Source organism: Pongo abelii, chromosome 7 (assembly GCF_028885655.2).
Source record: "Pongo abelii isolate AG06213 chromosome 7, NHGRI_mPonAbe1-v2.0_pri, whole genome shotgun sequence".
In the NCBI taxonomy this organism is placed as follows: domain Eukaryota; kingdom Metazoa; phylum Chordata; class Mammalia; order Primates; family Hominidae; genus Pongo; species Pongo abelii.
In genome coordinates this window covers 40,763,694-40,790,817 of record NC_071992.2, presented here as the reverse complement: position 1 = coordinate 40,790,817, position 27,124 = coordinate 40,763,694, and the positions used below count along the sequence as shown (strand labels likewise).

At 41.1% G+C, this 27,124-nt stretch overlaps 1 protein-coding gene across 12 annotated transcripts in view; it reads right to left on the bottom strand.

The window, feature by feature from the left end:
• TACC1 (transforming acidic coiled-coil containing protein 1) overlaps nucleotides 1–27,124 on the bottom strand; it is a 97,262-nt gene that overhangs the window by 19,856 nt on the left and 50,282 nt on the right. For 2 of the 12 annotated variants that reach the window (XM_054561458.2, XM_054561457.2), the window contains exons 3-7: nucleotides 17,260–17,382; nucleotides 12,201–13,317; nucleotides 7,490–7,550; nucleotides 5,493–5,700; nucleotides 1,707–1,759 (exon numbers count right to left, since the gene is read on the bottom strand). In XM_054561458.2, the coding sequence (XP_054417433.1) occupies nucleotides 1,707–1,759; nucleotides 5,493–5,700; nucleotides 7,490–7,550; nucleotides 12,201–13,317; nucleotides 17,260–17,382 (1,562 nt within the window). The remainder of the gene's footprint in view (nucleotides 1–1,706; nucleotides 1,760–5,492; nucleotides 5,701–7,489; nucleotides 7,551–12,200; nucleotides 13,318–17,259; nucleotides 17,383–27,124) is intronic. The other 10 variants (XM_063726619.1, XM_054561459.2, XM_009243734.4 and 7 more) reach the window with 6 other exon arrangements.

Sequence of the window (27,124 nt, the reverse complement as noted above, 5' to 3'; positions counted from 1 at the left end):
TGCTGACTGTGCTCATTAGTCCTCAATCACAATGGAGCAATACCAGCCCCTGCCGTACTCTAACAGAGACATGCTCGAAAAAGCCAAATGAACTCACCCTTTAAAAATTTAAAACTTAAAAAGAAAAGTTAACTTCTTACATGAAAAATGCTGTGGAACAACAGCTGAAAAGCTAGGAAAGACTGACTCCTACCACGGATTGTACTCTGGTCTTAGTCCAGCCACCACCTACTGCTGGCACAAGACCACCCAGCAGCTACTGATGGGCACAAGACCGCATAGGAATGGACTTCAGAGCAACATGGAGAAACTTAAAAAGTAAATGATGGATTAAATAGATGATTTTTTCATTCAATGTTTTGCATGGTGAAATTTCTTTATACAATGTTTATTCAATGTTCTAAGGAAGCAGAAGTTAATTTATGTTGGGAAGTTCAAAAGGAGTTGCTTTTAAAAGGTCACAGCATATGATATGTTCCTCACCAGCTGGCTTCAGAGACAGTGTTTGCCATTTTTCTTTTTCACTCTCTTCCTTTTCACTCTCTTTTCCACGTGTTTCCTATCAACACCACACCACCAGCGTATTCTAACACAACAGTGTATTCTAGCACACCACTAGTGTATTCTAGCACACCACTAGTGTATTCTAGCACTTTACAGCTTAAATCTTTCACGTTGTCATTTCATCTTATCCTTACAACCACTTTGGTAAGGCAGATGGGTGCTACTCATTTTATGGACGAATCAGTTGGGAATCAGGAAGTTTAAAGTTTAAGAACGAGTAAATGGGCCGGGCGCAGTGGCTCATGCCTGTAATCCCAGCATTTCGGGAGGCCAAGGCAGGTGGATCACCTGAGGTCAGGAGTTTGAGACCAGCTTGGCCAACATGGTGAAACCCCATCTTTACTAATAATACAAAAATTAGCTGGGTGTGGTGGCGCATGCCTGCAATCCCAGCTACTCAGGAGGCTGAGGGAGGAGAACTGCTTGAACCCAGTAGGTGGAGGTTGCAGCGAGCCGAGATTGCGTCACTGTACTCCAACCTGGGTGACAAGAATGAAACTCTGTCTCAAAAAAAAAAAGAACTGAGTAAACTAACCAGGTGCAGGGGCTCATGCCTGTAATCCCAGCACTTTGGGAGGCAGAGGTGGGCAGATCACTTGAGCCCAAGAGTTTGAGACCAGCCTAGGTAACATGGCAAGACCCCATTTCTACAAAAAATACAAAAACTAGCTGGGTGTGGTGGCACGCGCCTCTAGTTCCAGCTACTTGGGAGGCTGTGGTGGAAGGATCACTTGAGCCCAGGAGGTGGAGGTTGCAGTTAGCCAAGATCGCACCACTGTACTCCAGCCTGGGGAACAGAGTGAGACTGTCTCAAATAATAATAATAACAATAATAATGATAATAATAAAACTTAGTTAACCCAATACATCCAAAATATTATCATCTCAACATGTAGTTAATATAAAAAGTTGAGACATTTATGCTTCTTTTTCTGAGTAGCTACAGTTCAAGTGCTCCACAGCTACCTGCGGCTAGGGTTACAATGCAGAGACTATGTGTTCCTCAAGTGAAGAAACTATCTCATTTACATTTTATCCTCATCACCTAACACTGACCAGAATTTAACAAATTCACATGGGCTTCAAAACAAATACTGAAAGAAACCTGAGCCCCACCTGGCCCTCCACATTCAGGAACTTACAAGCACAGTGGACCCGTCTTCTTCCATCTTCTGGCACGTCTCCTTCTCTATGCCTAAGACAGAAAGTCATTTTTATAGTTATCCCAAGAAGTTGGTTCCTTTCCTCCCTAGTGAAAGGCTCTTGGAAACCCCAGTGCAGGCGAGAATGACTATGAACACATGAAAAGCATTTTAAGATTTTATTTAAAAGGAGCGCTGGCATTTTGTTGAGTGCTGTTACAAGTCCATGACGTTCGGAAGAGGAGCACACGGTTAGTCAGCCACAAACAGGTCGTCAGCCTTCAGGCTGAAAGAACAGCAAGGCTGCTCCCTTGTGTCCATTAAAAGTTTGGAAAAATGTGTTGTACTAACTGTGGCATTATTTCAGAAAGGGGACACTGTGTAACACTGAATTTTTTTTTATCAAGTCGGAGTGAATTTAAATTCCAGCCCAGAAGGGTGGCCTTGATCTAATTAATGCAGCAAATAAGATAATAAGCTTTAAAATTCAAGGCAGCAAAACTTAACTCATTCTTCCCTCCACACCCTTCAAATGGGCTTCCTTGTCCCAGGTCTATCCTCTACTCTACTAGGGTAGAGGGTGACATTTAAAATAACCAGAAGACGGCTGGGCACAGTGGCTCATGCCTGTAAACCCAGCACTTTGGGAGGCCAAGGTGGGTGGATCATCTGAGGTCAGGAGACCAGCCTGGCCAACATGGCGAAGCCTCGTCTCTACTAAAAATACAAAAATTAGCTGGGCGTGGTGGCGCATGCCTGTAATCTCAGCTACTTGGGAGGCTGAAGCAGGAGAACTGCTTGAACCCGGGAGCTGGAGGTTGCAGTGAGTTGAGATAGCGCCACCACACTCCAGCCTGGGCAACAAGAGCGAAACTCAGTGTCAAAAATAAGAAAAATAAAAAATAAAATAACCAGAAGATACACTCATTAAAGTAAACATAAAAATACAGAAAAGCATACAAAAGTTTTAAGTTACAATCCTCCACATGGCAATCACTATTGTTGTCAGTAGCTAATTATTTAAAACACAAATGTGACCATCACTCCCTTGTTCAAAAACCTTCAACCTCCCCCTCCCTACCTATAGGATCAAGCCCAGATTCCACGGTGCGACCTTGTTTCCCACTTGGCCAGATACTTACAGAAAGCAACCAGGCCTTTTACCAACATGGCAGCTTTCTTCCCATGGCTGTGTGAAAGTCTCGTTTCCTGGAGAACATCTAGTAAGTATCCATCAGGACCCAGCTCCAAGGGGACACTCCCCAGGACACAGTCAGGATTCACCTAACAGGGCCTGTAGCCACTCCCACACTCAGGACCGCAGCCTCCACTTGCTTGCGATGTGGCTGATCAGTTACAATGTAACCACTTGTTTAAATATGTTCCCCTTGCTGTTAGCTAACTTTGAAGACAGCACTGAATGCACAGGGCCCCAGCTCTCTACATAAATTTTTGTTGAAGGAATTTCCTCTAGTGAGGAAGAATATAATTCAATAAATGTTTACCATGTACTGTGTCAAAGGTGACTCAAAGATGACTGGTAGTCTCTTACCTCAGCAAGTTTATAATATTACCTTCCTGTAATTAACACACTGCACTAGGTACTGTGGAACAGGAAGTGGGAAAGGAAATGTGGCAGCATAAAGCATGCTGGAGAGACCTGAAGGGATGTGCAGATCTGTGTAAGAGGCAGCAAAGGAAGACACTTCAGATGGAAAAGAACCAAGGCAGGTGTTAAGAATACTCAGGATTAACCCCAAGAAACTGGGGGAATGGCGAACAAGATCTTTGGGAAAGATGTCAGGGCAGAAGGCAGTATTGGAAGAAATCAGGAACAATGCCTGGCATATTATTTTATAGATGACAGACTGAGAGGCCTGGGATGAGAAAGAGGCCAGGGGGAATAAATTGCTCCAAGTCCTGACTTTCCATCTGCTTCCCTGGCTTAATGGCAGATCATGACTTTTAAAATTCTATACATAAAAGCCCATGAATAAAATTATGTTAAGAAGATCTGAGTTTTTAATAATGTTTAACGTAGTCAGGAACATGGTTCTAAACTTTTCATAAGTAAAGTTTAAGGCCAAGGATGTAACTGGGGTCCCAAGAAAGAGGGGCTTAGCTCTAGAATGATCTGATGAGTCCATCAATAAAAGGCTTTAGCCCTGGTTAGCCCAGGTTCCTCATTAACATGCTAAGAAACATTTTACAGTGCACTGGTCAATCTCAACTTACCACATCTGTACCAGGAAAATTTACAGTAGCCTAGTATCATGAAAATAATCTCTTCATACTTTGGCACTGTGGCGAAAAAACCATGGAACCAGACTGCTTAGAGTCAAATGTAGTTCTACCATTTACTAATGATGAGGTTCAGAACACACTTCACCAAAATATGGTGCCTTCGCATTTGAGGACACAGCAGAAGCAGGGAGGTCTCTCGGCCCCTCTCCTGCCCCCTTCCCTGAAGCAGGCCATAAAGGAATCCCTCAGACCTTCTCCTGAAAATAGTTCATAAGACCTCATTACAAGAGGGGTCCTTCCTGTACACAGAGAAAAACAATGTCCTTATCCTGAAAGACAGACACCAAGAGGAATTGGAACAAACAGGACTTGCTAAGTTCCCCTGGTTTATTACCATAGATCACACCCTTCTGTCCTCCAATTGTACTTCTGCACAACTATCTGTAAAAGTACAGTTTTCCCTGTTCCTTTGGGTCTTCATTTCTGGAGGCTCTAATGTCATGTAAAACTTATATTAAATATATTTGTACACTTTTCTCTTGTTGATCTTTTGTTAGAGATGTCTCAGCCATGAACCTTGTGGTGAGTGAGGAAAAAGATACCACTTTTCTGTCCTACCCTAGCCAAGTGACTTTAATCAAGTCACTTAACTTCTTTGACTTACTTTGTTTCTCTGAAGAAGGGAGAAAAGAGTAACACCGTGCTATGAATGAGTATATGCAAAGCACTTAAAACAATGCCTGTACATGGTAAGGCACCATACATGTTAGTTGTTATTTCTCTAAGTTAAATAATGAGTATAACAATCACAAAAAAGTCAAACATATGACATATTTATAGGCCATTTGATACAGTTTAAATACTTGCCCCCTAAATCTCATGTTGAAACCTGATCAACAGTTGGAAGTGAGGCCTAATGGGAGGTGGCTGGGTCATAGGAGCGGATCCCTCATGAATAGCTTGGTGCCCTCCTTGTGGTAATGAGTGACTTCTTGCTGTTAGTTTCTGTGAGATGTTTGTTAAAAATAACCTGGCATCCTCCTCCCACCTCTCGCCATGTGACACACTTGCTCCCCCTTGCCTTCCACCATGATTGGAAGCTTCCCGAGTCCCTCACCAGAAGCAGGCACTGGTGCCATGCTTATTCTACAGTCTGCAGAACCATGAACCAAATCAACCTCTTTTTCCTATAAATTAGCTATTCTCAGGTATTCCTTTACAGCAACGCAAATGAACTAACACACCACTATACTTTAAGATATGGCCATATTCACATAAAATTATAAAGAAATTCAAGCAGTCTCACATACATCAGCATCTCCTATACAACTTGTCACAAGCATCCCTATGTTCCTAGTACTTCAATAAGCACTTTTTTTGTGTCCCTTTTCCAGGTAAAGAAGCAAAGCATAGGTCAGCATCCTAAATCTATCCTTCAAGTGACCCAATTCTTTAATCTCTGTAAGGCGCCTCCTGCTTTATTAGGCTTTCAGGCATTTCCATGCTTATGTACATTAGAAAGATGAAGATATGCTTCCATACCTGCTTCTGAGGATGAAAACGCATGATTTATGGTAGACACAGGAACATTGGAACATTCAAAGTACTCCAGGTCTTCCTCTGGCTCACCTTTCACCTCGGCCCCAGCTGATTTCTGACCACATGACGTGGATGCCAGTTTCTCCTCATCAGTAGCATGGCCATCCCTATTAGAAATGTCTGAAATCTGGGAGATCACTGCCCCTTCATCCTGAGAAACACAACAGAGAAGATGCTACCCTTTAGGAGGGCAAACAATGGGGAAAAGTGACATCCCATGAATGGAACAAAGTAGACACAACTCCATACAGATATGTGAGAGGTTAACCACAGACCTGGGTTCAAAGCAAGGAGGAAGTTGGAGTCTTTCAATTGTGAAATGCTGTTTTATAGAACCTAGTTTCTGTAACTTGAGTTGGAGGTTTTAAAAAATGATCTTCTCTAGGTTAAGTTTATAAGCAAGCAGTTTAAGTGGTTTAAGACAATGATTTTCAATTTTTTTGCCCACATGCCTCCTAATTTTTTTTGAAAATCTATGTACCCCATTGCATTTTCAAGTGACATCTAAAAACTTTTTGGCATAAGTTTAAATAATTGCAAAGAATGTAATATCTGGAATATTCTAAATATTGAATTTACTTAATGCTATCTAGTTACCTTAGTGATTTGATACCATATGTAAATTTAAATGAACAAGTTCCTGAATAAGTCAGAAATTTATGTTATTCCTTTTCCTCTCTAAATCTGTATTTCCATTCCACTTCCATCAAGAAACTATCCAAATGAAAAACATCTGCATGGTTGAAAGTCTTTTTAAAGGTCTCTATCCAATGTCTCTGTGAAACTTTTTTCTTTAAGTCTTAAAATTTTTTCTGCTGGAGAGTTATTACATTAATGCACAACTTATTTTCAAAATATTGCAAGTTTTGATAAGTATTATCAGACACAAAAGTAAGTTGTTATATCAATTACAAAATGTTTTATTGCGCTAATTCTTAAAAACTTTTACAGTGCAATAAATATATGGGTTTTGGGTTTTTTTTTTTAAAGAAAACCAAAGATCAATTTCTCATAGTTCTTGCTGCCTACTTTAGCAAAATCTGAGGGAGAATGTTTTACACATTTGTAACAGATGAAAAATAACTCAGATTGCAAATTTCCCCCATCATACCCCTTTTTTACATCTTACACCATATACCAAGTTTCTGATCCAAATTGTATAGGAAAAGTTACGTTAAATTGAATTCTATTAACCAACGAATGTATTTCTGTAATAAGCATACTGAGAAAGTTTTAAAAAGAACAAAAGGATCTCACTGCAACCAGATGGGCCTGGGCTTCGGTTTGTTTTGCAATTAGTTTATACGGTCACAGATGGATATTATTTATTGCTAGAATGTAACAAAGGTCAACATCAATTTTATTCCTGGTTTTTATTTTTATCAATATAATCATTAAGAAACCTTATTTATATAAACAATAGATGAAACAGAAAGTAGTTCTGTAACATAAGTGCCTTTCAATTCTTTGAACCCCTTTCCAAGTTATGTGCCCAAAAAAATCTATCATCAAACATTATTTTTAGACCTATCAGATGACAACTCAGGTTTGCCTCTATTGTTGAAAGCAATGAATTAGAAAACCATCTGACTTGAGAAAAATACCATCCAGTTATTAGAGTCAATTATCTTCTTAGAACCTACACCAATATTTCAGATCTTCCCTTTGGTGCCCTGGAGACTTTCACACCCTGTGGTGATGCATCTTTGTAGCATTTAAAGTGGGAATTTTACCAAAAAAAAAAAAAGTCATTGTGAAAGGGTTCCCTTGTCTTCAGGGGCCTTCTCTTCAGGGACAGTAAGGATCTGGAAATTGGCTTCTTAAAGCTGAGTACTCAGGTACCCATTGGAAAGTCCTTTTGAACCACCCGCCGGGGGATGCAAATTCCTACAAGGGGACCCCTGGTCTCAGAGACGTTCTGGAGATGGGCACAGACTCACCTGAGAACATGCATCCAGGGCGAGAGACTGAGTTTCATGCTTCTTCACCTTACAGCCACTCCTGGAAAGAGAAGAAACACAAACAAGCCAGTTTGCAATCACACTGACAACTGTCAAAGTATGAAATGGAGCAGAGAGCAGTGTGTGCAGATAGAAGCCAAAGCATACAGCACCACACAAATCATACATCGCCACAGGAGAGAGGCAGGGACACCTTTAATGCCTCTGAGTTTTCTCCAGAGAGACGGGGTAAGCAAAGACCTACAGCGGGGCTCATTCTCTGAAAAGACCCCCTCCGCTTGCTTTTGTGAGTTGTCAAACAGTAGCACTCTGATGTCTATGGTTTTTAATTACACGCCACCAAAAGCTTTTCAGACAGTAGAGCCTTAGCAGCTGGAGACATTCAGTTCCTCTGAGCCTCACTCGCTTGGCTTTGACATTCATTAGAAAAATCATCACGCTGGACCAAATTCTTTAAAAATTCTTTATTGCACTAAAAGCCATAGATGTCTCATAAAACAGTTCCAGTTAGACTTGTGTGCTCACAGAGAAGAACTGTCGTCAATAAAAAGTATAAAAATAAAAATATGTGAGTAAACTGTTACCATTCCTATTAAGTAGTAAGATGGAAGATGAATGTCACACGCTGCACAAAGCCTGAAACTTGGGAAGCTTGAACCACCTGTTATTTGTAGATTAGCACACAACTTGTGATCACAGGACTAATTCAGATTCTGTTCTAATAAACTCAGAATTTCCAGTAAAAACACCACTGTGACCAAAAAAAGAGAAAAAATTATTTGCAACTTTTTTTCTTTTGTGAGAAAAAATACAAAGACAAGCACATAAGTTACCGGAATGTGCATAATCACCAGTTCATGATCTTCTTTCCCTAATCTTCTTACTGAGTGCTACCCTCTGCCACCAAACTCAAGTTGAGCTGACTCAGTAAAATTTATTAACTGTTCCAAGCCAGTAGCTTTATCCTACCAAAAAAGCCAATGATTTCCAATATTAAATAGCAGAACAGTCCCTCAAACCACTGCTGTGATGATCTTGGTGCCAAGCCAGCTTTTGGTATTGTCAAAGCGCCACGTGACACCTGCCAAGCCAGGGAGCGCAAGCTCTAGCACCTAAGGTGTAAAGGCCAAGCCCCACTCCCTTAGGTACGGACAACTGCAAGGCTAAGCTGACTCATGAAGTGACTGATGAAATGCAAAAAAATCATCAGAAGATCAAACTCAGAATTAGAAGCAAACATGCTATGGAGAGATGGCTGGGGGAGGGGAAAGAGGAAACTGCCAACGGTCCCAGGGACAAAAGAAACGGCAGGAGTACTTACAACAGAAAACAGAGAAATTTCACTTGTTCAGTAGTCCTGATGCACCAACAAAATTAGAGACAGGAAAGAGACAGACAGATGGAGAAAAAAATCATGTGAAGACTGGAATATTCAACTCTAGTCTGGCAGATGTAAAAGCTGCACAATTCTTTCTATGAGGTGAGATACAAATTAAAAATGTCATATTCATGAATGTTATCACTAGTGAGTGAATGATGAACAGACCTCAACTACAAAAGAGACTGGTAGAAACACTCAGAAATGCCACAAATTCAAATTTACAGATGAAAAATAAACTTCCAAGAGGTCTAGCACTCCTTTCTTCTAAAAAGAACAAGACAACAAGATTTTTGATTGCATAAGGACTTAAAAGAAGCCCTATTAAGTGTATTAGATCAAGAAGTTCATTCAACAAAAACAGAACAGGGGAAAAAGGCTACTGGGTGAGGGTGGCAGGACTCGAGAGATGGTGCTTCTTGCTGCTGAATATAAAGTGTAGAATAAATTACCCTTTCTTTGGCCCAGATTTCATCTTATTTAATGCACTGGTTGCATGCAACTCAAAGACTCATAAATGACTCCTTATCAACTTCAGTAGGCAGAAGCATCCCACATTTAGGGGAGGAAGTACCTAGGCAGTGATGTGCCCGGTACATACCCTAAGTGCTGTCGAGAGAGGAGTAACCAACCTTAAAAGCCACAAAAGAGGGCACCCAATCAATAATATTTTCCAACAACCATTTAACTGCTTATATATAATCAAAGAACAGATCGAGAGCTACTAATGACATTTCACTTCCCTTAGCCATTCTGGGGCTGCTGAGGAATTGGCTCCTATATCTCTCTACTTTCTTGGTCCTGAAGTTGATCCTTCTGCTCTTTAAACCTCTGGGCGTCTTCCTGTCTGCTGTAAGTTACCATGATATCTGGAGTTTTTCTTTAAGTCACAGCAATGCTGAGAAGCATTTCCCCAATTGATCTACAGTGACAAGTACAAACACAGTGCTTCTCATACTCCCATATTTCATCCTGCATCTCATTGGTCCTTCTTTATATCTACACTTTACTCAAACTTTTTAGTAAAATGTGGCCCTTTTTAGGGCCACAAAAGGATGTACAGTCAGGTGCCATGTAATGACATTTCAGTCATGCATACGATGGTGGTCCCATAGGGTTATAATGGAACTGAAAATATATAATGGAACTACTGTCTAGTGATGTCCTGACGATCCTGACCCTGGGTAGGCCTAGGTAATGTGTGTGTCTGTGTCTTAGTTTTTAACAAAAATTTTAAAAAGTAAATAAATAAATAATTTTACACAAAGAAAACTTATGGAATAGGAATATAAAGAAAGAAAATATTTTTGTATAGCTGTACCATGTGTTTGTGTTTTAAGCTAAGTTTTATTACAAGAGTCAAAACTTCTTTAAAAATTTAAAAGTTGATAAAAGTTACAGTAAGCTAAACTTAATCTATTATTGAAGGAAAAAAATTTAAATAAATTTAGCATAGCTGAAGTGTACCATGTTTATAGAAGCTACAGTAGTGTACAGTAATGTCCCAGGCCTTCTCATTCACTCACCACTCATTGACTCACTCAGCGCAACTTCCAGTTCTGCAAGCTCCATTCATGGTAAGGGCCCTATACCGGTGTATTATTTTTTATCTTTTATACTATATTTTTACTGTACCTTTTCTATGCTTAGATATGTTTAGATACACAAATACTTACCATTGTGTTACACTGCCTACAGTAATTTTTTTTTTTTTAAAGACAGGGTCTTGCTCTGCCAGCCAGGCTGGAGTACAATGGCATAATCATGGCTCACAGCAACCTCAACCTCCTGGCTCAAGCAATCCTCCTGCCTCAACCTCCTGAGTAGCTGGAACTACAGGCATGCACCACCACTCCCAGCTAATTAATTTTTTTTAAGAGACAGGGAATCAGTGGGGGTGGTCTCACTATGTTGCCCAGGCTGGTCTTGAACTCCTGGCCTCAAAGGATCCTCCCACCTTGGCCTCCCAAAGTGTTGGGATTACAGGTGTGAGCCACCACACCTAGCACCTATTCAGTACAATAATGTGCTGTACAGCGTTGTAGCCTAGGAGTAATAGGCTGTACCATATAACCTAGGTGTGTAGTAGGTTACACCACCTAGGTTTGAGTAAGTTCACTTGATGATGTTCACACAACAAAATCACCTAAGGATGCATTTCCCCGTGGCTTACCCCGTGGCTAAGGATGTATGATTGTATTATCATCTACTCAAGTTTTGTGATGAAGTAATCCTGTAGCAAAGTTGAACTGAAACTTGATATGGAATATGACCTTAGGTAATTATACTGAAAACCCCAAGGACCTTGCAAAAGTCAGATAATTTCCCAGGAGAGATGGGGGATTGACTAAACCAACTAATTTACTCAGTTTTAACTGATCATTTAAAATATTCTTGATTCTTATTGAAAATTGACCTCCTGGCTGATAAGCCAGAAATTACACATGGAGACAAGAATTCTCATCAATTTTAGTGGTAGGTTTGTTTCCCACAAAAATCACAGCTTTCTGTTTATGTAAAAAGTCTTCTTTCTACAAGACCCTTTTGGACCATTTCCCACATTATTGACGCTACAGAGGTAAGCTATAGGACTGGAATTTCTGTTTTATCCATAAAGAGTATGAAGACGGTGGCCAGCACTGATGTTTGAATTGTCTATAACGCGACTCCTAACAGTCCAGCCAGGATTTCTGAAAACCATCAAATCTCTCCCTGTCTATCTCATGCCATTCTTTTTTTTTTGAGATGGAGTCTTGCTGTCACCACCCAGGCTGGAGAGCAGCGGCGTGATCTCGGCTCACTGCAACCTCTGCCTCCTGGGTTCAAGCAATTCTCATGTCTCAGTCTCCCGTGTGGCTGAGACTACAGGTGTGCACCACCATGCCCAGCTAATTTTTGCATTTTTAGTAGAGACAGGTTTCACCATGTTGGTCAGGCTGGTCTCAAACTCTGGACCTCAAGTGATCCACCTGCCTCGGCCTCCCGAAGTGCTGGGATTACAGGTGTGAGCCACCGCGCCCGGTCTATTTTTTTAAAACATAAAAAAGTCTCTAGGGTAAAGGGAAAAGAGCTTAGCTGATTAAGCTAAGGATTCAGAAATAAGACAACAATCTGAAAAGGAAACCTCTGGTATTTCTGATTCCACACAACAGTTAGGCCAAATAGTGAAGACTGCAGGATAACGTTATAAGCTTTGTATGAACCTCGGTGCACCTCAAAGGTAAATTCAGTTCACCAAAGCCAAAAGTAGCTGGCTGCCAAACTCAACAGAGAAGACACAGAGCACGACACCCAGCGCCCATTGTCACTCACGTTATTAAACGCGACTTTGCCTTCTTGGGTGATTCTAAGATTTCATTAACGTGATTACCAGTGGGAGAACAAAAGTCACTGCTTGTTAAGGTTGTAGTTGGTTTAAAGGGATCCATGGATTCGTCAAAGTTATCTGGGTCAAAGTGGTAGGAGCCCTCAGAAGAGAGGGGTGGGGAGTTCTGCAGAATAGAGTGGCTCCCAAAGGGGTTGAAGCTGGGGCTTTCCCACTGACTAGGATCTGGCTTGGAAGATGTTTGGGAGAGAGGCCCGTCTCGTGCCACTGGGTCTATAGGCTGTTCTAAACCTGCTGACTTACTGATGCCATCTTTTTGTATCTTGGGAATCAGTTTGCTACCCAGTTTCCTGCCAAGCTTCCTTGGAAGGGCTTTCCTGGCCTCTATGTTTCCCATATCTTCTGTGAAATCAAACTCAAGCTTGAGAGGTGAGCTCCTCGACTCCTCCCCCAGCTCAACCCCTGAGTCGTTGGTGTCACTACTGAGAGTGCCGGGAGTTTCTTTAAGGTCAGGGGGAGATTTCTGGAACCTGGCACCTTCTAGCAAAGAAGGACTTGTGTTCTCATCCAGCTCTTCAGGACTGAAGTGGTAGGATGCCTTGGGGAGAGATGTGCCCTCCACAGCAGCGTCGGTGTCTGAGAACTCTCCTCCAATTGCTTTCTTCCTCAGGGGGACAGGCTTGGGCTTTCTCAGCTTGCTTCTTCTGCTGGGCACAAGCTCTGGACAGGAGTTGCCAGCTTTTAGATCAGCTTCTGCAGAGGCCTCGAGGGTGACCCCCATGCTGCCTTCTGTCATCGCCTCGTCCTGGAGGGCGTCTGGCAGGCTGGAAGGCAGAGCCTTGCCTGAGACTGCAGTTACACAGCCATGAGCTGCTTTTGTTCCGAGGACTGCCGAGATATCCGTGGAATCCTTCGTTTCTATTGAAAATGGCCTCACGATGGAAATTTTGCTAAAATCATGTTCAGGTTCTTCTTTGAAATTCTTGACTGAGTGAGAGTCAATGGCCTGCTGTGGCACTTCATTTTCTGAAGGTTTAGAACAAGTCTTAGATGAACATTTTTCAACCACTTCTGCTACAAGCTGTTCATCAGCTTCTTGTGATTCTAAAATGAAACACAAAAACCGTCTATTAAAGAATTATCTGTCATTGGTAAATATCCTCTCTTACCTGAATTCATATAAACAAATAGCAAGTTCTTCCCTCTTTGCTTTTATTAAGCATCTCTAAAGTTCAGGAAGGATGGCAGCACAGCCTGAAAGAGAAGAGCTGGCACAACACCCTAAAATGAATTTTCCTATCCTAAGTTGTGTATGTGCATTATCCAAGTGATACGAATAGTAAGTACACCAAAAGAGCTATTTAGAAAAAGGATAAATAGAGCAAGAGTCTGCTGCAATGTATTATTATGTGATGTTAACATTCTGTAGGGTAAAAATGGTCTGGAGGAATCTTTAGAAACCAACAGCTACGGTGCAGGCAGGCAGATTGGCGCTGAGACAATTCCTAGGCACAGTCTGACAGCTTCAGGTTCAGAACTTTATGCAGTGAACAGATTTGAATCTTTGGATGTTAAAAACACAAGTATCTTGGGAGGCCAAGATGGGCACATCATGAGGTCAAGAGATCGAGACCATCCTGGCCAACATGGTGAAACCCCATCTCTAATAAAAATACAAAAATTAGCTAGACATGGTGGCACACGCCTGTAGTCCCAGTCACTCAGGAGGCTGAGGCAGGAGAATCACTTGAACCCGGGAGACGGAGGTTGCAGTGAGCCGAGATTGCGCCACTGCATTCCAGCCTAGACTCTGTCTCAAAAAAAAAAAAAGAAAAAAGAAAAAAAAAAAGCCATGTATCCACAGAACAGAATTTAAAAAGACTGTTTCAAAAATAAATTTAAAAAATCTACTGTTACCAACTCAGAATCATCTCTCTGTAGACCTAAAAACTAAAAGAACCAAATAAGAAAGCTAATTTGAAAAACCAGATATGGAAATGGCTTTAAAACAAATAGCCCTTATTTTACTAAAACACAAATTACAAAACAATAAAGTTATTTTTTCTTTAGAACCTCTGTCTCTAAGTCAGACCAGGAATTCTCTAAATCACTTGTGAAAAATAAAAATCCTTTTTAACTGCGGTCTTACTAGGATAAGTGCTGCAAATATTAGGAAGGTGTGAATGAGGTAATTTCGTTAAAGCACAAAGTGATTTCCTAACATAGATATCTCAAACAAGAGTAGCACAGAAAAACTCAGTGAATTGGTTACAATATCTCATGATTTTAAAGGAAATTAAGAGATGACCTTCTAATCCTACTTCCTAATCCTAATCCAGGATGAGTTAAGTACCACTGGAATATCATAGCTATAGTTTTTATTTTTGTTTTTCTTGAGACAGTGTCTCTGTTACCCAGGCTGGAATGCAGTGGCCTGATCATGGCTCACTGCAGCCTTGACTTCCCCAGGCTCAAGTGATCCTCCCACCTCAGCCTCCCAAGTAACCGGGACCACAGGTATGAGCCACTAAGCTCGGCTAATTTTTATTTTAATTTATTTTTTATGTAGAGACAGGACAGCCAAGTTGCCCAGGCTGGTCTCACTGGGCTCAAGCAATCTGCCTGCCTTGGTCTCCCAAAGCACTGGGGTCACAGATATAAGCCACTGCGCCCAGCCTGTTTTTTGTTTTTTTGTTTTTTTTAAGGGGTCTCTCACTCTGTTGCCCAGGCTGGAGTGCAGTGGTATGATCACAGCTCACTGCAGCCTCAAACTCTGGGGCTCAAGCAATCCTCCCATCTCAGCTGCCCAAGTAGCTGGGATTTGGAATAGTTTTTTTAAAGCATTCACACACCTTTCTCATGAATCTTTTATGATTATTATTTGGTAGTGGTTTATAAATTATACTTCACAAACATACTTCAGATATTCTACAAATGTCCAATTAAAAATTTTCTTTTAAATGTATGTTTAACTAATATTAATACTAAAATGTGTTAAAACGTCTCAGTGCTTCATAACGAGAATTTGGTTTAACATATTTCAAAAGGTTTAAAAAGAGATAGTAAATATGGCAAAATCTTGGTAACTGTTGTCCAGGAATAGGTATATGGGAGTTTTCATTGTACTATTTTCTCTGTCATACAGTTGTGCAACTTTTCACAAATAAAAAGTTTAAAAACTCAACTGCAATACACACAAAATTTTAACAAGAACATTTTAAACTGTACTGACAATTTCACTTATGTGTACAGAGTCTATTATCTCTGTCCATGCATGTGAACTGTTATAAATGTGTTATTGTTTCTTTGTGCTGATGATGGGGAGGCAGACAACTAAAAACAAGCCATCAACACCCTAGGGCTGCAAATATCCATGTGTTTCCATGTACAACTGGCTCAGTTAAAAGACAGGCCAGTTGTACAACACTGAGTCTTGATTATATCAAGGTTTAGATAGTTATCGCTCCTTTTAAGTTTTGGTGCTTATTGTCAGCTTTTTAGATTCAACACAGGTGGTATAATAAAAATATGTATTTTGTCTTTGTCCTCAGTTCCTGGCACAGAGCTCCTACAACCCCTGGAACCTCCTGACTGGTCAGAGTGTCTTTTGTGTGCTAATGAATGACTGGGTGCTGGGGGTCCCTTGACAGCTGCAGGAACGGGCTGGTCACCAGAAAGACCAAGCCAAGATTAGAGGGTTGCAACTTTCAGCACCATCCCCACTCCTTCCAGGGAGGGGAGAAAGGGTGGAAAATGAGCTTAATCACCAAGGCCAATAATTTAATCAATCACACCTACGTGATGAAACCTCTATAAATACCCCTAAATGACAGGGACAGGGAGCTTCCAGGTTGGTGAACATGTTGACTTACTGGAAGGGTGGTGTGCCCAGAGGGCGTGGAAGTTCTGCACCCCTGCAGGTATGGGGATATCTTGCCCTACGTATCCCTTGCGTGTGGCAGTTCCTGAGTTGTATCCTTCACAATAAGCCAGTAAATATTTTCCTGAGATCTGTGAGTCGTTCTAGCAAATTACTGAAACTGAAGAGTTATGAGAATCCCCAAATTTATAGCCAGTTGCTCAGAAGCACTGAGACTTGTGACTGGTATCTGAAGTGGTGGCAGTCTCGTGGGACTGAGACCTTAACTTGTGGGGTCTGCACTAAGGACAGACAGTTTAAGAAATGAACTGAATTTTTGGAAACCCAGTTGGTGCTGGAGAATCTGAGAACATCCAGAACAGGAAATGTGCCTTTTAACAGTGACTATTTAATAGACGCAGCACTAAATTATCGGAGATTTTTTAAAAATGATACTTCTAAATATCTCAGTTTTGTATTTTCTACCAAAAAGATTTATTTAAACTCATGAGGAACCACTTTATGTACTATTTCTAAAATTACATCTATAAAATTAATAAATTGGATGAATTGTTAGATATTGTTAATAACTCAAATCTGAAACACAAATTCCCCTCTGCTCCTCTTTCAGACTTTTGGAATAGTTTAATTAAGGCATGCTCTCAGGTACTAAGCTGAATTATTTAAAAACTTATCTGCAACTACTGACCTGCATAAATCAAGGTTCTTTCAATAACATGTAATCCAAACACTACTGAAATAAATTTGATTCTTTTTTTTTTTTTTTTTAAACAAGGTCTCACTATGTTACCTAGGCTGATCTTGAACTCCTGGGCTCAAGTCATCCTCCCGCCTCAGCCTCCTGAGTAGCTGGGATTACAGGTGCATGCCACCACATCCGGCTTAGTTTTTAATTAGACTCTGATTTAGTTATTTTGTATGTTTCAATCTCACAAATCCCATTGTTTTTAAAACTAATGTTTTTAATCTTTACAACTATAATATATATCACCTTAAAATCTACTATATATTTCCGGGCTTGGTGGCTTGCACCTGTAATCCGAGCACTTTGGGAGGCCGAGGTGGGCGGATCACCTGTGGTTAGGGGTTCAAAACCAGCCTGGCCAACATGGTGAAACCCCATCTCTACTAAAAATACAAAATTAGCTGGGCATGGTGGCGCATACCTGTAATTTCAGTTTCTTGGGAGGCTGAAACAGGAGAATCGCTTGAACCTGGGAGGCAGAGGTTGCAGTGAGCCGAAATCGCGCCACTGCACTCCAGTCTGGGCAACAAGAGCGAAACTCCGTCTCAAAAACAAACAAAAAATCTATTATATATTAGAGTCCACATAATTTTTTCTTTAAGGAAAAGGTTCCACTGCCTTAAGATTTTGAAAACTATGGTTAAAGTGGGAAGCGCATCTCTAAAAATGGTGATATGGAAGTAAGTGGGGATGAACAGGCCTTCTAGGAACTTAATACACATGACCTTTTAAGGAGAACTTCAGCATCTCTCAGTTGTACTACAGATGATCCCATTCTAAGTAATGGATCTTGAAAACCCTATACAAAAGGTTGTATTTTAACATCTTTATCCTGGTGTGCCCAGCGGGAGTGGATGATGTGGCATGGTGGGAGAGCCACCCTTTCCATATGCTGACAAGCAAGAAATGGTCCTGGGCCACTGTTTCTCCATCTAGAAAACTACTTTACACTACATTTTACTATAAATCAAACTGATATACTGGAAGAACTTGTTACCTAAGTAAATCATGATGGATTTGGTAAAAATAAAAATTCTACTTCTAAAATATTGGTATTACATGGGTGTGTATTTTCTTGTGTACAATTTATAAAGTGTATTTACCCATAAACTAATTAGCCTATATTAAATGTTAGGACAAGAACTACCTCCTTTCATTTGCTTTGGGTTTGTTTTCCAATTGATTTTTTATTTGGTTCTTCTATTTGGTTCTTTTAGTACTTCTGTCTATAGAGAGGTGACTCTAGGCCAGACATGAGAGGTTTTCCATTTATTTTTGAAACAGTCTGATTATTTAAACCCTGTTCTGTGGAACAGGGAATACAGTTATGTGTTGCTTAACAACAGATTCTGAGAAATCTGTCATTAGGTGATTTCATCATTGTGCAGGTCACTGTGTGATCACTATAGAGTGTACCTGACACAAACCTAGATGGTATATTACTACATACCTATGGTATAGCCTATTGCTCCTAGGCTACAAACCTGAACAGCATGTTACCGTACTGAAATACTGTAGGCAATGGTAACACAATGCTAAGTATTTGTGTATCTAAACACAGAAAAGGTACAGTAAAAATATGGTATTATAATCTTACATGATCACATCGTATATGCAGTCAGTCATTGATCAAAACGTCATTATGTGGTGAATGACTGTATTTTTAACTTCCAAACATTCAAATCTGCTCACTGCATAGAATTCTGACCCTGAAACTATCAGGCTGTGCCTGGGAACTCAGTACCCATTTGCATCCCTAACATTTAAGCTGTTGATGTCCAATGGCTCCTCTGGACCTACAGAATATTAATATCACATCAGATATACTGCAGTAGACCCTTGCTCTACTGTCTTTTCCTAAATAAGTTCTATTTGATTATCCAAGTGATACAAATAACAGATTCTCTCTCTCAAGAATCTGAATTAAGACAGTAAGTGGATCTGTAGGAGGCTGAGGTCAGGATAAAATAAAGACAGAAGACCATCCTATCCCAGTAGACAAGTGATAGAGAATGGAGGTACCTGAGGACTTTTCAATGCCCACAAAGGCCTACCTACACTGCCCCAACTTAATTTCCATGAAACTCCCCTTTCTCAATGATGTATACATATTTGAGCTAGTGTGAATGGATTTCTGCCCTCTGAGACCAAATGTATCCAAACTGAAGTGCACAGAGAACTCAAGTCCCAAGATTTTGAGATCAACTGATGTCACCTAACGAGAGACAAATACATAAACCCTTCTGATATGAAAGGATGGGCATTACAACCATGTCCTATGCAATGTCTTCAAGGAGCCCAGAGGTGAAGAGCAAACCTGTATATAAGTACAGGATGAGAGACCTACCTGAGCAACTGGTCAACATTTTCTAACATGTGATTGCAGTTAACATGTGATTGCAACTCAATACAACCCACGGTGGCATAACTGAGCACAAAGCAAATGCAATCTCAGATCCTATTAACAGATAAACAGAAACATAAATGACAACAGTATTGAGTAAAATGCACTGAGGGTTTGGATGGACCAGGCAATGGGCTACTAAGAGTTCACTGGGATTATCTTTTTGAACCAAGACATCAGTCTTTACCACTAATGACAGATTTTACCAAATCTGTCCAAACTCTAAGGCCTGGGTGCTAAACCATATGTTAAATTCATCTCTTCATGGCCAGAACAGTTTCTTGTAGTCTCCTCGATCACATAACATCTGAGATTGTGAGTTCAGTTAGATTCTGAATTCAGTTCTGAGCTCCTCATCTTAAAACAATTGTGAACAAAAATGAACGTCCTTAGAGGAATGTGGATCAAGGTGGTGTATCTGTAAACAATTAGTCTAAGATATTTAGCCTAGAAAACTAAGAAACACTATAGAGTCTACAAATATTTTAAGGGCATTTGAGGTAAAGGGATTATAATTATTGCAGCTTCAGAGGAAAAAATTAGGATCATGTGGACAACTATTAAGAGGAAAGTAGATTTCAACTCAATATAAGAGAAAACAAACAATCATGCAATGAGTGCAAAGAGAAGCCAGCTCCCTATCCATCAGGAATGGTTCACCCCTGCATTTCACTCACACATTCACTCAGTCATTCAACAAATACCTAAGTATTTTTATGTACTGGGCTCTGTGTTTGGCACTGGGGATGTAACAGCAAGCAAAAAAGAGGAGGGCTCTGTTCTCATGCAGTTTAGAGACTAGCAGGAAAGAGAGATATTGATTAATATTGAAAGAATGAAGGGGAGAAATGAGGATGGGAAAATAGAAAGGCATCATGCTTACAGAGCCTTGTAGGCCTTGTCAAGAATCTGGTTCTATTCTAAGAGCAACAGGAAGCCATAAGGAGTTTTTAAGCAGCAGAGAATATACTCAGGTTTACATTTTGAACAGACCCCAGTTGCAATATGGAAAAGGATTAAAGAGGGTAAAAATGGAACACGTGAAACTGCTAGTATGTTATTCTAAGGGCTTTGACAAGGGTGATGCTAATGAACAGGAAGTATCGGGGGAACCCACTCCCAATATTTCAACATAGGTTCTTTCTATTTTTCCTAAGTGTCAGCCAGTCTGAGATATAAAGAGTATAAAAAGAGAGGAATTTTACAGCTGGGCCGCCGCCGGGGGTGTCATCACATATCGGTAGGTCCGTGATGTCCCCTGAGCTGCAAAATCAGCAAGCTTTTATTAAGGATTTCAAAAGGGGAGGGGGTGTACAAACAGGGAGTAGGTCACAAAGATCACATGCTTCTGAGGCCAATAAAGATCACAAGGCAAAGGGCAAAGCAAAGATCACAAGGCAAAGGGCAAAATTAGAATTACTGATGAGGGTCTATGTTCAGCTATGCACGTATTGTCTTGATAAACATCTTAACAGAAAACAGGGTTTGAGAGCAGAGAACCGGTCTGACCAAAATTTACCAGGCTGGAATTTCCCAATCCTAGTAAGCCTGAGGGTACTGCAGGAGACCAGGGCGTATTTCAGTCCTTATCTCAACCGCATAAGACAGAGACTCCCAGAGCGGCCATTTATAGACCTCCCCCCAGGAATGCATTCCTTCCCCAGGGTATTAATTATTAATAATCCTTGCTGGGAAAAGAATTCAGCAATCTCTCTCCTACTTGCATGTCCATTTATAGGCTCTCTGCAAGAAGAAAAATATGGCTCTATTCTGCCCGACCCCACAGGCAGTGAGACCTTATGGTTGTCTTCCCTTGTTCCCTGAAAATCACTGTTATTCTGTTCTTTTTCAAGGTGCACTGATTTCATATTGTTTAAACACATATGCTCCACAATTTGTACAATAGTGGTCCTGACATGATATACATCCTCAGCTTATGAAGATAACAGGATTAAGAGATTAAAGTAAGACAGGCATAAGAAATTATAAGAGTATTATTTGGGAACTGATAAATGTCCATGAAATCTTCACAATTTATGTTCAGAGATTGCAGTAAAAACAGGCATAAGAAATTATAAAAGTATTAATTTGGGGAACTGATAAATATCCATGAAATCTTCACAATTTATGTTCTTCTGCCTCGGCTCCAGCCAGTCCCTCCATTCCGGGTCCCTGACTTCCCGCAACAGGAGGAGAAGTTATGCTCTAGAGAGGAAATAAGGAGGTGAGACTGATAAGGCTGTGTGATAAGCTGGATACAGGACTGAAGTAGGAGGAGGTAGCAAAGATGATTTGTAAGTTTTAGCCTTTGAAACTAGAAGACTAGTGCGCCATTCAGTGAGATTCAGGAAATACTAGTGAATGCTTGGGGACTATTGGAGTGGGGCCATGGGTTTGGCCTTGGACATGCTGAGATCTGTTTCAGGTTTTTTTTTTATCATTCCATATTTCATTTCAAAAAAATTTTAAACATAGCTTAAATACAAAAAAATTTTAAACATAGCTTAAATACATTGTTATACTTTATTTATTTTAGAGACAGAGTCTCACTCTGTCACCCACCAGGCTTGAACACAGTAGCATGATCCTGGCTCACTCCAATCTCGACCTCCTGGGTTCAACTTTTCCTCCCTCCTCAGCCTCTCAAGTAGCTGGGACTACAGGCACACCACCACACCCGGCTAGTTTATAATTTTCATGTACAGACGGCAGGGTCGCACTACGTTGCCTAGGCTAGTCTCAAACTCCTGGGCCCACATCATCCTCCTACTTCAGTCTCCCAGAGGGATAGTATTACAGGTGTGAGCCACCACGCCTGGCCTGTTTTGGGATTTTGAAGCAGAGATGTTGAATAGGTAGAAGTATGTTCAGAGAAGAAATCTGGGCTGGGAATAATATTTGACATCACCAGAGCCATGGATACAGACGTGATCATCGTTAATTCACACTGAATACTACATAATAATAAGTGATATCCATTCTACACTTTCATCTTTGAGCTGTAACATATTTCAAATCCTAATTTAAAATTTTAAATACTTATTTATTTATTTTTTGGAGACAGGGTCTTGCTCTGTCACCCAGGCTAGAGTACAACGGAGCACTCATAGGTCACTGCAGCCTCAACCTCCTAGGCTCAGACAATCCTCCTGCCTCACCCTCCTGAGAAACTGAGACAACAGGCATATGGCCAGTGTGCCCAGCTAATTAAAAAAAAGAATTTGTAGAAATGGGGTCTTATTATGTTGTCCACCCTAGTCTCAAACTCCTGGCCTCAACTGATCTTTCTGCCTTGGCTTCCCAAAACGCTAAGACTACAGGTGTGAGCCACTGCACCCAGCCAGAAGTTTATTTAAAAGAAAAGTTTACCTAAAAAATATAAATCTAATGTAAGATAAAACCTGAATTTTAAATATATTTTTAAATTAAAAGAATAATATTATTGATAATTACATCATAGGTGGTATCATGACATGATATCTGGAACTTGCTTTTAAAAATACCTAAGCAACAAAATGAAAAAAAAAAAAAAAAAAAAAAAAGAGGATGGTGGAAACAAGTATGGCAAAATCTTGATAGTCCTTTATCTGGGCAATGGGAATAGAAGTTCTACTTTTGTATGTAGTGTTGGAAGCTGATCCTAGTTTTTTAAAGTTTTTTTACAGTTATGTAATTTCTCTCCCACTCTTTTTGTCATGACTCCTAAACATTTACTACCATTCTTCTTCATAGGATCCCAGAGCCGGAATATCCAGGGCTATGTGTTCTTTCCCTACAGCTTCCAGAAAACCCAAGGGTTAAAGGGAAGAGAAGTAAAGCGCTACCAACACTCAGCTGTCAGGAGCTGAGAAGCCCTTTTCCCCTCCTTCTGTAAGTCCCACACTCATCCACCTCTTGGGGTTCTTTTTTTTTCTGTTACCCAGACTCCTTCACCATCAGTCCCACAGCCCCCAAAGAAAGAAGTCTATGAGAATCACCTTTTGCCAAACTCTCTCCTAGCTTTCTATTTCTGCCCTAATCTCCATAACACAAGGACAGGGCCTTTCCCGCATTCTTCCACATGTACCCACTCCTTTTAGAGTCTTCCCCCTCTCCCCATCATCTCCACCAGCTGCTTTTACCAAACTGAGTCCCTGAGATTCTCAAAAGGGGGTGTGCAACAATCAGTGACAGCACAAAGCTGTCCAAGAGCTGGGGAAGGGGGAGGAAAGAAAAAGGAGCACATCTCAGCACAAGACAAAAGCTCTAAGTCTGACCCTGCCCCAACAACTGTCCCTGGACACTAAACGCTCCGCAGTTTAAGAAGGGTCAACAGCTGTGGCACATCTCCTCACTCTGCACCTAGGAAGGGTAGTACTGTGTGAGATGGCTTCACCCCCACATGCTCCTCTCACTGGTACTTGTGTTCCTACCTCAGTCAAGCAGCTGGGAATCAAGAGATTTATGCAAAGTTAGCATCAGTGATAGGGAGCCTTATCTGCTACATTGTAAAACGCATGGCCCTGTCATGGTGGAATGGAGAAGGAAAACAAACACCACCTCGCTCAGTCCCCAGGCTGAGCAGAGGGCTGAAGGAACTCCACCGAAAAGACACCCCCGCCCAGTCATTTCTTGGCCAGCTCGGGGCAGGTGCCAGGTAAATAAACTTGCCCAGCCCTACACCAAGTCACTGCAGACCCCATATCTTGGTCTGGCATCTTCAGTCACGAAGAGAAGGTCCAAACAGGCAGAGGCAGTGGGTGGGAGAAGAATGCTCATTTACTTAAACCAGTTTGGGGAGCCCTGAGAATAAAAAAAAAAAAAAAAAAGAAAAAAAAACTAACCACATAACTTGAAAAGGTATGTTTGGGTAAGATTCTATTTGCATTTACACTATCAGCAAGTGTCTCAGTACCAGCTGACCCCACATACCTAGTGCTGCCCTAAAACACTAGGCCAGGACCAGCAGCTCATGCCTGTAATCCCAACACTTTGTGAGGCCAAAGTAGGGGGTGTTGCTTGAGCCCAGGAGTTCAAGATCAACCCGGGAAACATGGCAAAACCCCACCTCTATAAAAAAATAAAAGTAAATTAGCCAAGCGTGGTGGCTCATGCCTGTAGTCCCAGCTATTCAGGAGGCTCAGATGGAAGGACCACTTGAGTCCAGAAGTTGGAGGCTGCGGTAATCTATGATCACACCACTGCACTCCAGCCTGGACAACAGAGCAAGTCCCTGGGAAATGAAAAGAAAAAGGAAAGGAAAGAACCTAAACTTCAAGTATCACACCACAAGTCACTTTTACTAAGAAGTTATATACCCAGATCCTCAGTAGGCTCCAGGTCCCAATCTCCCATAATGAGGAGTTTGGGCCACAGCTGTCAGGCCTTGCTTTTCATCTGAAAGCACTGTTATGTAACTAACCTACCTTTATGTGCCTTTCCATTTTTACAGAAATCCTGTGTTCCCTAAAAACCTTCTTCCAGGGCACTGAAAGGCTCTCTCTCTAGAATGAGTTTGATGAGTTTGATTCTGACAAGCACAGCATTGCCTGGCGGCTTGGTGAATACAGACAGAGATTAGATCAGTAGATGAATTAAAAGCAAACAAAGAGGAAATCCACAAATAGACCAAAATTTCCACTTCTGGCCCATTTGTTGCTGTTAATGAAACTCTTCCTTTCAATAGTCAGCCTTCCCTAAATCTAAAAGGTTGTGTGAATTGCCCACGGGTGATCTTAAACAGTAGATGCTTTTTACGCTTATTCAGGATAAAGACTATTCTCAGTAAAAAGAGCTCTCTCCCTCTCTGTATTTTTAAAAGAAAAAGTATGGAATGCAAAATTTTAAGGATTGACGGAAACAGCTTAATATTCTAGTATGTACTCTGGTATGTTGAAAATATACTGGGTTAAAATTCAAATCTATGAAAAAACTTAAAGTCTTAGAGGGGAAATGTTATCACAAAATATTTTTGAAACTTCAGAGAAATGCATTCAACTAACATACTGAGAATCAACTGGTTAGCTGCTTTTACATGTAGAATCTCATTTAAGAAGAGATAAAACAGCAACCACTTGGAAAACAATGTGCATTAACACTTCAGATTTGGCATTATTCTCAGCTATGCTTGACTTTTCCCTCCCAGATTTTAACTGTATGGCAAAACATTGTCTAAGAGCTCCTTTTAGATCTGTCCACCACTTCCTGTCCTTTAGATAGATAGCCCTTTTTACGGGTTTCTAGACATCTGACATATAATTGAGAAAGCTGCCAGAATTTGGACAAGTCTCCTGTATTCTCATATACACACGCTGGCTCTTCTTCTGACCTCAAAACACATAAACAATATCTCATATCCAAGTGGCTTCAGGATGGGGGCTGACGACCAGAAAGACCAAATGCATGATTAGAAGATGGGAATTTTCAGCCCTCTCCACCCCCATATCTGGGGAAGGGAAGGGGGCTTAAGATCAAGTTATAAAAACTCTTGGAAGTATGAGCTTCAGAGAGCTTCTGGGCTGGCAAACACTTAGATGTGCATGGAGAGTGGCATTCCCAGAGAGGGCATGGAAGCTCTGCACACTCCTTACACCCAGCTCTTCCATGTGGCTATTCCTGAGTTGTATCCTTTATAACAAACCAGTAAACTTTAGCATTTTCCTGAATTCTCGGAGTTATTCTAATGAATTATCAAACCTGGGCGAGGGTATGAAAACCCCAAAATTTGTAGCCAAGTCAGACAGAAGTGCAGGTGACTGGGATCTGGGACTTGCAATTGGCATCTGAAGTGAGAGAGGTTTTGTGAGATTGAGCCTTTAAGCCTCTGGAGTCTGAGGCTAACTCGAGGAAGTAAGTATCAGAATAGAACTGTGTTTTTGAAAACCCAGTTGGGGCTGGAGAATAAGAGAACTGGTATAGAAGAGAACCGCATATTCCACAAGTACAGGTTAGCCACTGATACATAAACACAGTCTATTGCGCAGCAAGAATACAGGCCTAGAATCCTTCTTAGTAAGCACAAAAATATCTTCTTACCCAAAACCAAGTCCCCTTCTACCCATTTCTCCTCTGCTTCCATTTCATCACAGGACTCCCATCCTCAACCTAGCCAGCCCCATCCCTCTTCCTCCTCCCAAGACAGAGGGATGGAATTTATTTTCTCTCTCTCTCTCCCTCCCTCTCTCTCTCTCTCTCTCTCTCTCTCTCACACACACACACACACACACACACACACACAGGCAGACCATGACTCAATCATGCTAGAGAGCCCCCCCTCAATTAATTCTAGAGCTATCTTCGTTCATCTAATTTCTCTTCATTCACAGGATGAACCTGAGAAAGCCCAAATGGACCATAAACCAAGGAAGAAGGGCTCCAGGATTCCTGCTGATGGCATGACGGAGTCAAGGACATTGCTCTGTGCTGTCACACCACTGAAAGCACGCAGGCATGGAGCCAGGATGGAAGCAGATGGCCTGTCTCTAGAACAAACCCCCGGGGCCATGATTCTGAGCACCCAGAAGTCAGACAGGGAACCCACACAACCACACTAGGGCCAGGTATCTCAAACAGATGGAATTATCCCCTCACTCCTCTACTCTGTCCTCATTAGTGGAGGTGACCTCAGAGCTTCACACAACTGCCCAGGTTGCAATATGTCTCATACTAAGCAAGCCTCTGACAACTAGAGAATAGAAGCCCTGGTTACCAAGGCAGTGGCCTAGATTGCTGAATTCAAGCCCCAAGTGTGCGTCTCTGCCACTGAGGGCCACATAAAAGACACACAAAGGATGCTACAAATTTGGAAGGCTCAGCACTAATGGTGAAATTTTACAAACATATAAAAGCAATTGACTGTAAGCCATAGTATTAAGAAATTCTAATAAAGATCCAAACCAGATGT